The sequence below is a fragment of the Notothenia coriiceps genome, unplaced genomic scaffold (assembly GCF_000735185.1).
Source record: "Notothenia coriiceps isolate Sejong01 unplaced genomic scaffold, NC01 NC01_scaffold00034824, whole genome shotgun sequence".
NCBI classification, from domain to species: Eukaryota; Metazoa; Chordata; class Actinopteri; order Perciformes; family Nototheniidae; genus Notothenia; species Notothenia coriiceps.
Window position 1 is genome coordinate 226,356 of NW_011367525.1, and position 12,331 is coordinate 238,686.

At 41.0% G+C, this 12,331-nt stretch overlaps 1 protein-coding gene across 1 annotated transcript in view; it reads left to right on the forward strand.

Moving 5' to 3' along the window:
* exoc4 (exocyst complex component 4) overlaps positions 1–12,331 on the forward strand; it is a 99,264-nt gene that overhangs the window by 32,050 nt on the left and 54,883 nt on the right. The window contains exon 8 of the mRNA XM_010790896.1: positions 4,185–4,281. Coding sequence (XP_010789198.1) covers positions 4,185–4,281 — 97 coding nt within the window. The remainder of the gene's footprint in view (positions 1–4,184; positions 4,282–12,331) is intronic.

Genomic DNA, 12,331 nt, shown 5'->3' on the forward strand with positions numbered 1-12,331 from the left:
CCCCCCCAAGTCTTCATAGTGTCTTCAGAGAGACATTCCACCAAAATTAATATTCATTCTGCTACTGAAGTGCATTGTTGTCATACCACCAGTGGCAGATGTGCATTCATTAAACTCAAGACCATGGAGACTCATTGCGTGCCACAGTGGGGCTTTTAATTATTAATCCAGCTCAATTTACACCTGAATTTATTTATACTATTATTTATTTATAATGTTTATTCTCATCAGAGTTGGGTTAGGTGTCCTGGTTGGTGGAGCAGCAATACCATCCCATCAAATTAATTTTAATAATAGAAGGCTCTCATTAAGAGTCAATCAGACATGAAGACAGTTTGAGTGGAATAGGATGCCTGGAATTGACCAGAGTCATACATTATTGACATAGAAATCACTTTTATTAGATCAGCTGGTTAAAACTGTGAATATGCAGCCGGCTGCCAGTATGATACTGTCACAAGCATACACACATTTAAATGTGTCTGAGTTTAACACAGAGAACATTACCTGAATTGATCACACCAAAAACTAATTTTCATAGCATAACAGCTACAGACAAATGAGGCTATTGAGGTTGAAAATTGGATTATTCCCCATGTTGCTTTCCATTCGCACAATTTAGCATGGAATGTGCAGTGCTGGCTAATGGCACAGAGTAAGGGCTTTAATCAAATGAGTTGCACAGACATTTTATAGGCTAACAATGAATACTGTAGAGAAATCTCCATATTGCAGAATCCTACCTGTCAAATATCAATTGAGTGTATTTTTTCATCTACCATATTTTTTAAACAAAACCACCACAAAAAAATGTAAAAGGATAACAATGAAGACAAATATTTATATAGACATGATTGTATATCAACGTGAAACGTTATCATAAATACAATTTATATGGAGAGATGATTAATAGCGAGAACAAAAATATACATCATTTTACAAAGACTAGTGAAGAATGCGTCATACTGAAAACATATAGTTATACAATCAAGACAAGTTTTATATATTTGTACAATACACCGAAATATCATTGAATTATCATAAATTGTGACATATTTGGTAAAACATGTACCTCAAGTAGGGCATGAGTTGTTGGACTAGCTTCAGTCCTTTTTTTCATACAGGCACAGACATTTAGATGGCGGGCAGAAAACCGATTTCAAACCACTTGTAAATGAGGGATTATGACTGTTCTTCAGCCCTGCCTGTCTGGATTTCCCCATCTTGCTCTCTCTGGCACACTCGCAGATGCATACAGAAACACTCTTTTCCCGGGAGACGAGGAGTGTGTTAAAGAAGGCATCACACGTTTGTTCTCTGCCTGCCTAAATCTGGGCAGGGCCGGAATTCATCACAGGATCAAACCCTTTTCTCATCAAACCCAGGAAAGTGTAGCTAATGCAATTTCACTAAGTCACTGCCCGACTTGATTACATGTGGGCTGGGGAGCCCATGCTAAGGCACCATAGGGGGTTGGATGAGTGTCACTGTGTGAGTATGTGTCAGCATATGGTATCTGTGTAATTTAGGTGGATCCATTTTAGTCAGTCCAACACTCAAAAGTATGTGTGCTTTTTTTGAAGCTGGTGTGTGTATACATATCTTTAACTGTTTGTACCCCTCTAATCCATGGATGTTTTTATGGACAGAAGTAGTGTGTCATGTCTGCTTAGGTGTGTGTGTTGCTGACGGAGCAGTGGTCCTCAAGGGGGATTTCAGGCAGATTTGGCAACATTAGAATGTGTCGCTACTTCCTTTCCAGCTTTCAGTTGCCGTCCCACTGAGCACCACACCTCCACACACCCCTCCTACTAATCCTGGATCAGACCACACACCGAGGGACTGAAATGCACAGACACCCGTCCAGAGAACACCAACGAATACTCAAACACACACACACACTAACACTCACAAACAAAATGACACTTTTACACATTTTTGTTTGGAGAGACGGCTGGCAGCAGTTCGGTGGCACCCTGACCTGCAACCGGAGCCACCCTGTCACGTCTAGACAACTCTGAAGAACCCCATGCATATTAATGCTGGCCTATTTAATATTCATCAGTGCTATGCCCTGTTGGCAGCTGGTCGCAGACCCCACGGATCAATGGGGTCTCTTCCTCGCTCCTTTGTCTGACACAGATGCAGATGTTTAGAGCATGAAATTAAATTGGTCACTGTCATCGGGAATACATGCCTGGTAGTCAATTTGGTGTGTGTTTGTGTAGTTGCCGCAAGTTTGACGTGGCTCTTGGAGCAGACAGGTAACGCTAACTTCCCCAGAGTCTTTGACATGTTGATGTTATTCATGAGTTTTTGCAAGTTGATGACAAGGAAACAAAAGTTTAGCCCGCTCTTTCCACATTGATAACCAGTGAGAGAGAGAAAGAAAGATGGAGAACATGGGAGAGAGGGTGGATGAGCAGGAGAGTGCGTAGGCGGCAGCTTTGTTTAGGAGCCTGTAATTGAGTCTTAATTGAATTGGCACCAAAGGAAGTATGGAGAGATGGAAAAAGAGAGTATGAGTGAGTTGGACCTTATCCCTGTCTCCACTTAGCAACGCGCACGTGGGCTTACCACGCAGGTGAATTTCATGGCAACAGATCAGAATCAGAAACCCTTGATTTGAAAGTTTTGGATGGATTGAAAGCTTTTCTTGTAATTTTAATGGAATTATGAAGCGTGTTGTCTCCCAATTGCAACTTGTTCCTTTAGAAATGTATTACGGAGCCCGGCACAGGGAACAAAAGCTTGATATGCATTTGAATGCAAGGCTATGCAGGCGGGGCAGGTAATGCGGAACAGGCTTGCACACTATGCCGTAGTGTCTTTGTGTTATATCACACACGCTTCACAAGGTCGTATTGGACATGGAAATGAAACGACAGCAAGGCTTTGTGCCGAAGTGAAATCTCACCATTTCAGAAAGAGCATGCACACACACCCTTACCCAGTCCTGAAATCCTATCAATGTGGATCAGTGCGTTGTTTGATTTCTGTCCAGTTTTTCAACTCTGTACACCTGACACCACATCACACCTCCTTTGAAAAACAACACAATTTGAACCTTTTTGATGGCATTTTTCGAAGTAACAGGCTATTTCCTAAAGGTTTCCCATGCAAGAGCTTGTGCATTGTACCAGAATCCCTTGGTTTGGAAGCAAGAAAGTTATCTATTGCATTGCCTGTCCAAATGTGGGTGTATGTTACTGCTGTGGGACTTAAACATAAACCTTATATTGAGAAATCCTAATAAAAAACGTTTTCTTAACTGGATAAAGGCAGAAATTCTACCCACTGGCCTCAATCCCCTATTCCTATTCAACAACTTTTCTTTCAAACACTATAAACATATAAGTAACGTGCACTCCCAGTCATGCATAGTATTATTTTAAAACCTTTACACACACACACACAGAACACACACACACACACACACGGACACACACACACGGACACACACACGGACACGGACACACACACACACACACACGCACACACGCACACAGACAGACAATCATTTTCCTTTGCAGTTAGCTGTATTGACAATGAGCCGCAATTTCTCCTCCATCAATTATATTGATTACTTCAGGATGAGTGGAGGTAATGAGCTTTGGTGTTCACTCTCTCCCCTATGATCTCCCCTCTTCCCCTGTCTGCTGCCCCCTCCCCTCTAACTCCCCCCTTCCCCCTCTCTGAGCATGTTACATGGCAATGATTTTCTGATTAACCCTGTTAGCTGTGGGGTTCACCCACACAGTGACGCAGGGGCATGGAGGAGTGTGAGCATGTGGGAGAAATTTAGATTTGTGATGGAGAGCTGCACCGATTGAATGATTTATTAGGGCTGAAGTTCTACTCCTGTACTGATTAGATATTTAATTATTTTGAAATGTTTCTGAATAATATAAGATTTTGAAAACTTATGTTGATTTTGAGGGTACATCATATGTAGTTCCGAGTTCAGGGTCATCTGCAGAGCAGCACTCTTGGCATAAGTTGGGATTTTTTTTCTTAAAACAGACAGAATTGTGATGATTGATTGGAAGCACATATTCAACCATCAAAATGCAAATGTGATCTTACATTTGATTGGCACATACTAGTTCAAGCACCCCTGCTGCGATATTGCCATGCCTGATTTGTCATGTTAAATTAAGCGAAGTCTTTCTCCTGTGTTCTAGGTGGTGCTGATGACAACCTGATTGAAGGGGGAGAAATGAAGTTTGTGTGCAAACCGGGAGCGAGGAACATCACTGTCATCTTCCAGCCTCTCCTCAGGTAAGGCACTGAGTGATACACTTGAGATCCAAACCAAACCTTATTTGCAATTGGTTTCAAGATTTACTCCTAGTTCATCAGGAATGTGATCAGCAACACACGACAGCAAAAAGTCTACAGTCACTCATCTGCAATAAGACACCGCCTAGTACTGATATAGTGTACGAGTATGATGACTGTGGTCTAAGAGGAGGTAAATGAAGCGGCAAGCAAATTATAATTTCAAACAAGCCGTTACTGTTAATTTTACTGTTGCAAAGGCAATAGAGTGCCGCTTGTGCAAGGCAATAAATCAGTCATGGCAATTTGACTAAACAAGATTTCATTTTATTATAACTTAAGTGTTATACTGGTATATTTTTTAGATGAAAGCTGCTACGGTCCTGCATAACATCAGGACATTTGATGTACAACTCTTCTTAAGCGACTTAATCATATCAGGTTCAAATAAAGTAAATACATGACCCAACCGGCTGTATTTACTGGAAACATTTAGGCAGGATTCCTTTAATTTGATAAGATACATGTGTGACACATTTGCCACTACAGTCATACTCTTCTGTCAGAGAGAGATGGTCAAACCACTCAAGACATATGACGGGTGGGACATGACTCAATACCAGTAAAATGTAATTATATTACACGGCCTCTTAGTGACCATCTATCGATTTCAACCTTTTTAATGTTTAGTCGGATATCGTAAATCAAACATGATGTAATATACTGTACATTCAGGACCAACTGTTTTGTTGATACCATCCAGGAATTGGGATCGACTACCACCCTCGCTTTTATTTCCCATTACATTTGCGTATTGTGAAGGGTTGTCTTTGTGGGGCTGCTCTGTACGTCTGGTAGTTTTCTATACGGCGCTGTGGTCCCAGGCGAGTAGTGTAAATCTAATAGTGAAGCACTTTAATTGAATTGGCCTCCATGCAGTGATACATTAGCTTCTAGGATCCATTAAACAGAGATGCTTCCTTCTTCCACACTATGGTGCTTGGCATACATTTTCTACAATTTGAACATCATGTTGCAGGGGTTTAATGCAGGATAAGTGTTCTTTTTGGAAGTTGGCAGTTGACAGATGTTTTGCAAAAGTTTCTTGAATGCTATATTGTTGCCAACTCCGTAGTACATGTATCATGAGATAACTAACTTGCTTACTGTTGGTTCTAAAAATTCTACTCTTATAGTCAGTGATTATAGCGATACTTGGCCAATACAGACAGATGTTTTCTTAGAATTTGTTCAAGTATACTGGCAATTTATACTAATTTAGTTAAGCTAGATTGCACTTCATCTATCAAATCCATTTTGCTCTTCATCAAATCCCCACTAACCTAAGCTGTATTGTCAGATGGCATGTTACCTTTCGTGTGATTGATTGATGTTCTTTGACAGCAAAATAGGACTGTCTGTATGTGTGGGTGCATGCATGTCTCTATGGATTGCCTGTGTGTTTATGTCCCTTTACTGATGCGTTGGCCATGAGTTCCTCTCTTAAACACTTTCATTTTCTCCCTGACACACATGCCCAACCCCTGTTTACTGTGGGTCTGGCCAAGCTTTTGTCTGAACAAATGACCAAAAATAAAACGGTGAGCAGCTTTCTGCCCACCTCGCCCATGTTATCTGTAATGGCTCATATCAATCACCCCAAACTGCCTTGCACACAGGGCCCTCTCCTCTTTCTCTCCCTCCCTCTGACTTGCCCTCTCCAGACTTGTAGTGCCAATGAAACGCTGTTTTTTTCAGATGGTTTTCTAATGGCGGAGCTCTGGCATTCCACTGATGGATCACCACACCTCCTGCAGCCAGCCATGCAACTCATGGCAGCTTTAATGACAGAAGCAGTCGGGGGTTTGCGGCAGTGGAAGTCAGCCACTGTGTGGCAATGCGCGGGCATACGAGAAAACTGGTCTCAGTGTTTGATTGCAAATAGTTATTGCGTGCGGTGGTCTATTAAGAGTTTTTGTGATGTTTTTGACTTGGTTTGTCTGAATAACGGAAAACTTCGTTAATGTTTATAAAATATGGTGGAAGGGTGGAGCATGTTAAAAGGAAGAACTCAATTAATCTTGAAGCAGATCGGACTGAACAAGGCGTTTCGTTAACACTGTGAGAAAGGGCCATGGGTGCTTCATTCCTGTGATGTCGGATTAATCCGAGAAATGTATTCCCGTTTGGGAAAATTTGAGTAAATGTGACATTATAGTATATTTAAATTCATGTAACTTTTGAGTGAAATATTGCTATGTACGGCCCACCTGGTGCAGAGAGGTTTAACCTCAGGGAATCAGATCAAAACCTGTTAACAACCTTTTCAGATCCCTTAAATAGCTTATATTATAATTCCTCATCATTTATAGCCATATCCTTTATATTTGGAAACCATTTAAATATTAAAGTAAGGCTAAGCTCCTTATTTCATTCTACAGTGTGATTATGTTTTATCTTTTGCCTAGCTGAATATCATATTCAGCTGCAGCATTAACCCAATTTCCTAGTGGGTATTACCACTTCAGCTCATAATATATTAAGTACCCCACTCATGGTTCAGATGATGCTCCATGCAATTGGCTTATCATTTAAAAGGAAACACGACGTGAACATGCTCAGTTAAAAACAACACAATTAACTTCATGATACCTGAGGCCTGTACTACGAAGCTGGTTCAACCTAACCTGGATATGTTTGAGTTAGCTGGTTGGCCTAATCCAAAACATACGCTCTCTCGCTAAACGGTACTACGACGCGTGTTATCAAGTGGATCGCTCAAGCCAGCCGTGCCCTATCTAGTTAGGTGCGCGTTCACATGAAAGGGGTGGTATTTGGAGCATTCGACCAATCACAAACATGGAGAAGCGTACTGACAGCGCAGCGTCATACTTCCTGAATGAAAAGTCAACTATAATATTAGACATAATGAAGAAGTTAAACTTTAAACATCCATGACTTAAACACTGTATCCAGGATAAAAGCCACATAGCTGCACCAGCAAGGTGAATACAGCTGGTAAAAGAAAAAGTGTTTGAATGCGTACATTAACAGGTTTATGATATCACTGCCCCGTCTAAGACACGAGTGGATCTGACTTTAATTACATTTGTCTCGATTGTTTCGTCAACTTAATGTTTTGCTTAAAATAATACTTCTGCATACAGTATGTGACACTGTGAGTGTTGCACGGCCAGATACGGCTCAGCTTACTCAGATAAGGAAATATATGATACATGATGTGATATGCCGCGGACTGTACTGTTACTCTGATCCGGTTACTTATGTTGTGGCAGATATATAAGTAAGCTTTCTTAACGCTAATGTTATAATAGTCAGATTGTTCTGAAGATGGGGGGTGATATTATATATATATATATCTATTAATGTTCACGTTCACACAGTCAGTGATTTTTGCCGGCCGTCTTTCCTGCAACGGCAAGCTTTTCTGTATTTCCTTTCTCCTGTAATATGACTTGATCGCTTTAAACTCCGCACACTGAGCTCTGATTGGTCAGCAGGCAGTGCTTTCACTGAGTTGAGCTCTTAGCCTGCAACCTAATCTGCTCCGGGGCAGGTTAGCCGCACAGAATCAGTTACCATGGAGATCTAGCCTGCTAAAAAGAGAACCAGCTTCGTAGGACCGGGAACCCCGAGTTTTCCCTGAAGTTAGCCGGCTAAGCGAAAATCCTGCTTCGTAGTATACCCCCCAGTTGTCTAGAAATGTCAACATATCTGATTTTTATTGTCAGCAAAAAGCATGTGGAATTGGTCATTGGGCTCAACCAAGGTTGTGGTTCGCTATCCTCCATGCTTTTGGACAGAAGCGGCCAGAGAGTGAGCAGTGAACAGAATTACATATCTACATTTGTGATCCAGAATATTCTGGAGGGATTATATGTCCCACCTGGTGTTGGAAGAACCCCAGGAAGAGCTGGAGCACGTGGCTGGGGAGGGGGACATCTGTCTTACCCTGGCTGGCATGCTGCCCCTAGGACCTACTCTGGCTAAAGGCCAACATTTGGATGGATTTGAATGAGAAGGGGACTAGTGTGGAGTGGACTCTTCTAATATACACATTGCAATCCAACCTGTCTTTGGTTATATTGCACCAGTAAATATGCCTTTCTGAAGCAATTGCTAATAAAACGTACATGGCTTTCCCTACAATGTCCTTCCTTTTTTTAAGTAAACACTGGTGTTGTTTCTGTGTTACAAACTTATTTTGAGTGTTTCTGTGTGCTTGACATTTTTTTCGGTTTGTCAGACCAGAAAATATGTTTGAATTTCATTCTGACATGGTTATACTGTAGGCAGCTAACATATAGCGATAGAGTTGTGTGTACATTTGACTTGGCGTTCGCGGTTACATTTATCCAGAGAAGAAGACCGTATGACCTCTCATATTGACAAACATAATCCCCCCTGTGATTTCCGCCATGTCTGTTGTAAACTGAGCCGTGTTGGGGCTTATAGTGAGTGAATGAATACGATTTTTACTGGCTCACAAGTAAAGCAATCCAACCTGAAGTGTCAAAGCGTGGAATGTATGTATTTTTAAAGACGCTCTCACAAACATGAGGCAGACATGAGGTAGTGTTTGTGCATGTAGAAGCCAATTTAGTTTGACTTGTGGGGTCTCCTGCTGACATTTGGGTGGTATTTACAGCCCTTGCTCCGGACAAGGTTGGCATTTTGAAAAGTTTCAGCAGGCCCCTAATCCCTCTCTGTTCACCATCCACAGGATGACCAGGCATGGCCAAGCAGGTAGACGTGGGCTATATTTGTTTCTGTGTTGCAGTGTGTGTATTTGTGTGTGCAGGTGAAGCCAAAAGTTTCAGTTTTACTTTGTACATCCTATGTAGGTCAACACAGAGTAGAAGGTACAATGAAATGTATTGAACAAAAGAAAGGGTCAGCTCAGTGACATAAAAAACTTTTTGGAATAAGAGAACTAGTGTATAATAAAGAATACTTATGTAAACATTTTTGTGATTACATAGAACAAAACGTATAAATACATATGTACAGTATACAGCACTATATACATAAATTACATTTGGAAGTGTTTCCTTGTACGATGTGAGGGTCTAAGGACAGAGGGTGTCGTATTGTCTTACTGATATTCTGTACAAACTGTGAAGTCCACTGAGACAAATGTAACATTTGTGATATTGGGCTATATAAATAAACATTGATTGATTGATTGATATCAGATCCGTTGCAGCCCCTAGTTTTTTTAAGAGATTTGGGTATGGAGGAAAATAGAGAGGGTTGTGTTTTCTGACACTTGGTGAGTTCCCTGGAACACCGGGGACACATATTCATGTATAAAAGACGTACAAAAGTGCATTTTGCATGATAGGTCCACTTTAACGTCAGTAACTATCTGGGGAAGTTGTGAGGTGTTTTTTTGTTTTGTTTTTAGTTTCATCCTTTTCACCTGCAATGCCTCAGTAACTGCATGCAAATTAGCGCATTTTAATTAGGCCTATAGTTAACACCTAATTTGCATATCAATGTGGCGATTGTGATGACGTTACTAGATACACATTTTACTGTATTCACTTTAAGTGTCTCCCCTTAAGTACAGTAGGCTACATTAGCCTGTGTGCACATGATAAATTGCCTTAGCTAAACCTTGAGCTAACTTATCCATTAGCTAGTAGCCTACCTTAGTTAACTATTTGTTTTTGTCTTTTGGCTAATTAGCTGTAAACTCGCAACTTAGTCATTTGTTCATCACCACTCACCTTAAAACAAGCCAAGAAAAGCCGGCATGACATGGAACAGTAAAGTGGGAGGTGCTGCTATACCTGTCTGTCTGAAGTGACTGCCGATGACTGTCCGCACCACTGTGCAGGAGACATGGAGGGAGGGTAGAGAGCATCGGAACTTCACAGTCTAATCTCCTGACCTGATCTTTTTATTTTGTTTTCAATCAATATATTTTTGGAAAGGGAAACTGTGCGCAAACAGCAGTAGATATATTCATTTATTTAAAAAAAATAAAAGGGGAAAAAAAGGGCACTTTCTCGGGAGGAAGAAAAAGGGCAGGGGCTCAAGCCCACTTTGATGTCTATGTGTGCACGTGCCTGCTGTTAGCAATGTATGAATATACGCATTTTAAACCGTATCCATTTCTTTACTCAGGCGAACGGCGAGCAGGAACGGCCCGGCGTCCGCGCCGCACGACACTCACCCACACAACAATGCAATTCAATCAATTGTCAATAAACATATCTATCCATTAATAAAGTGTGTTGTTTAAATCATGTGCCAATACTGTGTCAATAAACCCTATACAGTACAATGATTATATCCACATGTCCACGTGAGCTCTAGTAACGGCGCCTCGTCGTTACACTGACGGACAGCAAAAACGGCCGAGATTATTGAATGAAACAAATAAATAAAAACAAGTATAATTGTGTGTTTTTGTTGAGTAAATAACAGTGTGTTATTTAGAAAAGAATAACAAATAAGAAGGAAAAAAAGATTTAAAAAATACAGATTTCAGTATTCTGAGGACTCCCATTCTTTTCCTCACGGACGGCAAAAAAAGTCAATAAACAATAATCGTGGCTTGATATTGAGTAAGAAGATGTTTTTATGAACCCCACAGCTTCCGGCCTTCCAAGACTAGATTAAATGTCATGACTATAACACGAAATGCCGTGAGACTGGATTGCTACACCAGGGTTGCCAACACTCAAGCTTCTGGCGTGTGACACACGCTTTCACTCTCGATTTCACGCTCTCAAGCTGCCCAAACTATTCTCAAGTCAAAAACAAGATGAACCGACGATCGTTTTTGGCTGGTTATTTACAATGTTGAGTTGACAGCTGCTCAAGCTGACGATCCGCTCCATAAAAGCAATATATAACAATGATGCTCGGTTTTATTATGCAAATTCTTAGCTAACTACTATGTATGTTTTCAAGACAGACTTTGTTAACTAAGCTGTGGTATTCCAGATGGAGAGCTTTTTGACATACTTTAAGAAGACTAAAGAGAGAGAAATAGATTAGGGACTGGCATTTATTGTAACATTTGCTAGCAAATAACTACAACATTGTAGATTGCTGTTTTCCACACTTATCCACATTTTGATTCCATTAAGCTTGTTATTTGTTATGATTTGTAACATGTTAAGTCAGTGTCTACACGTATGTTCAATTACATAATACAATATCTATATCTCTTCCCCTTCCCCATAGACCGTAGAGAGAGAGTGTGAGTCACAGTTGCGGCTTTCACACCAGCGCTTTTCCCTTTCTAGCTCCGAGCTAGAGCTTTTCTGGTTCAGCTCCGGTTTCCCTTTTCTGCTCCCGCTCTGTTTACACCACCCAGAGCCCGACTGGTGCAGCCGCTGCTGCGTCATGACGTCACCGTTTACATCGCTGATTTGCTCCCCAACGGCGCTCACAACAACCGTCGGGTCGATGATCGTGTTGCTTTTAATCATACAAAGTCAGATTAAATAAAATAACGACTTCTCCAAGCTTATACTTTTCTCCAGAGTACCATGGTTCATTGTTTATTAATTAGACCCTCCAGAAAAACGCGGGCAAAAATCCTTGATTATGTGATTAAACATGCAGGGTTTTTATGTGATTTTATGCGGTGCAATTGCGGGAAGTTGCGAAATATGCGGAAAGTTGCGAAAAAGAATATATATTTTTTTAAATATTGGGCTGTCTTATTTATTCTCTCTCACACAAAACCTGCCACTAACGTTAAACCCCTTTCCTATTCAATTAAACACATTCAATGTTTATTTATTGTAAAAGCAATTGGGCTATTTTAATCACACTCTCTCTCTCTCACACACACACACACACACACACACCACTTCACCGCCTCACACACAAACACACACACACACACACACACACACACACACACACGACTACGTCTTCTCTCTCTCTCACACACAGACACAGACACACAAACACACACACACACACACACACACACACACACACACACACACACACACACACACACACACACACACACACACACACACACACACACACACACACA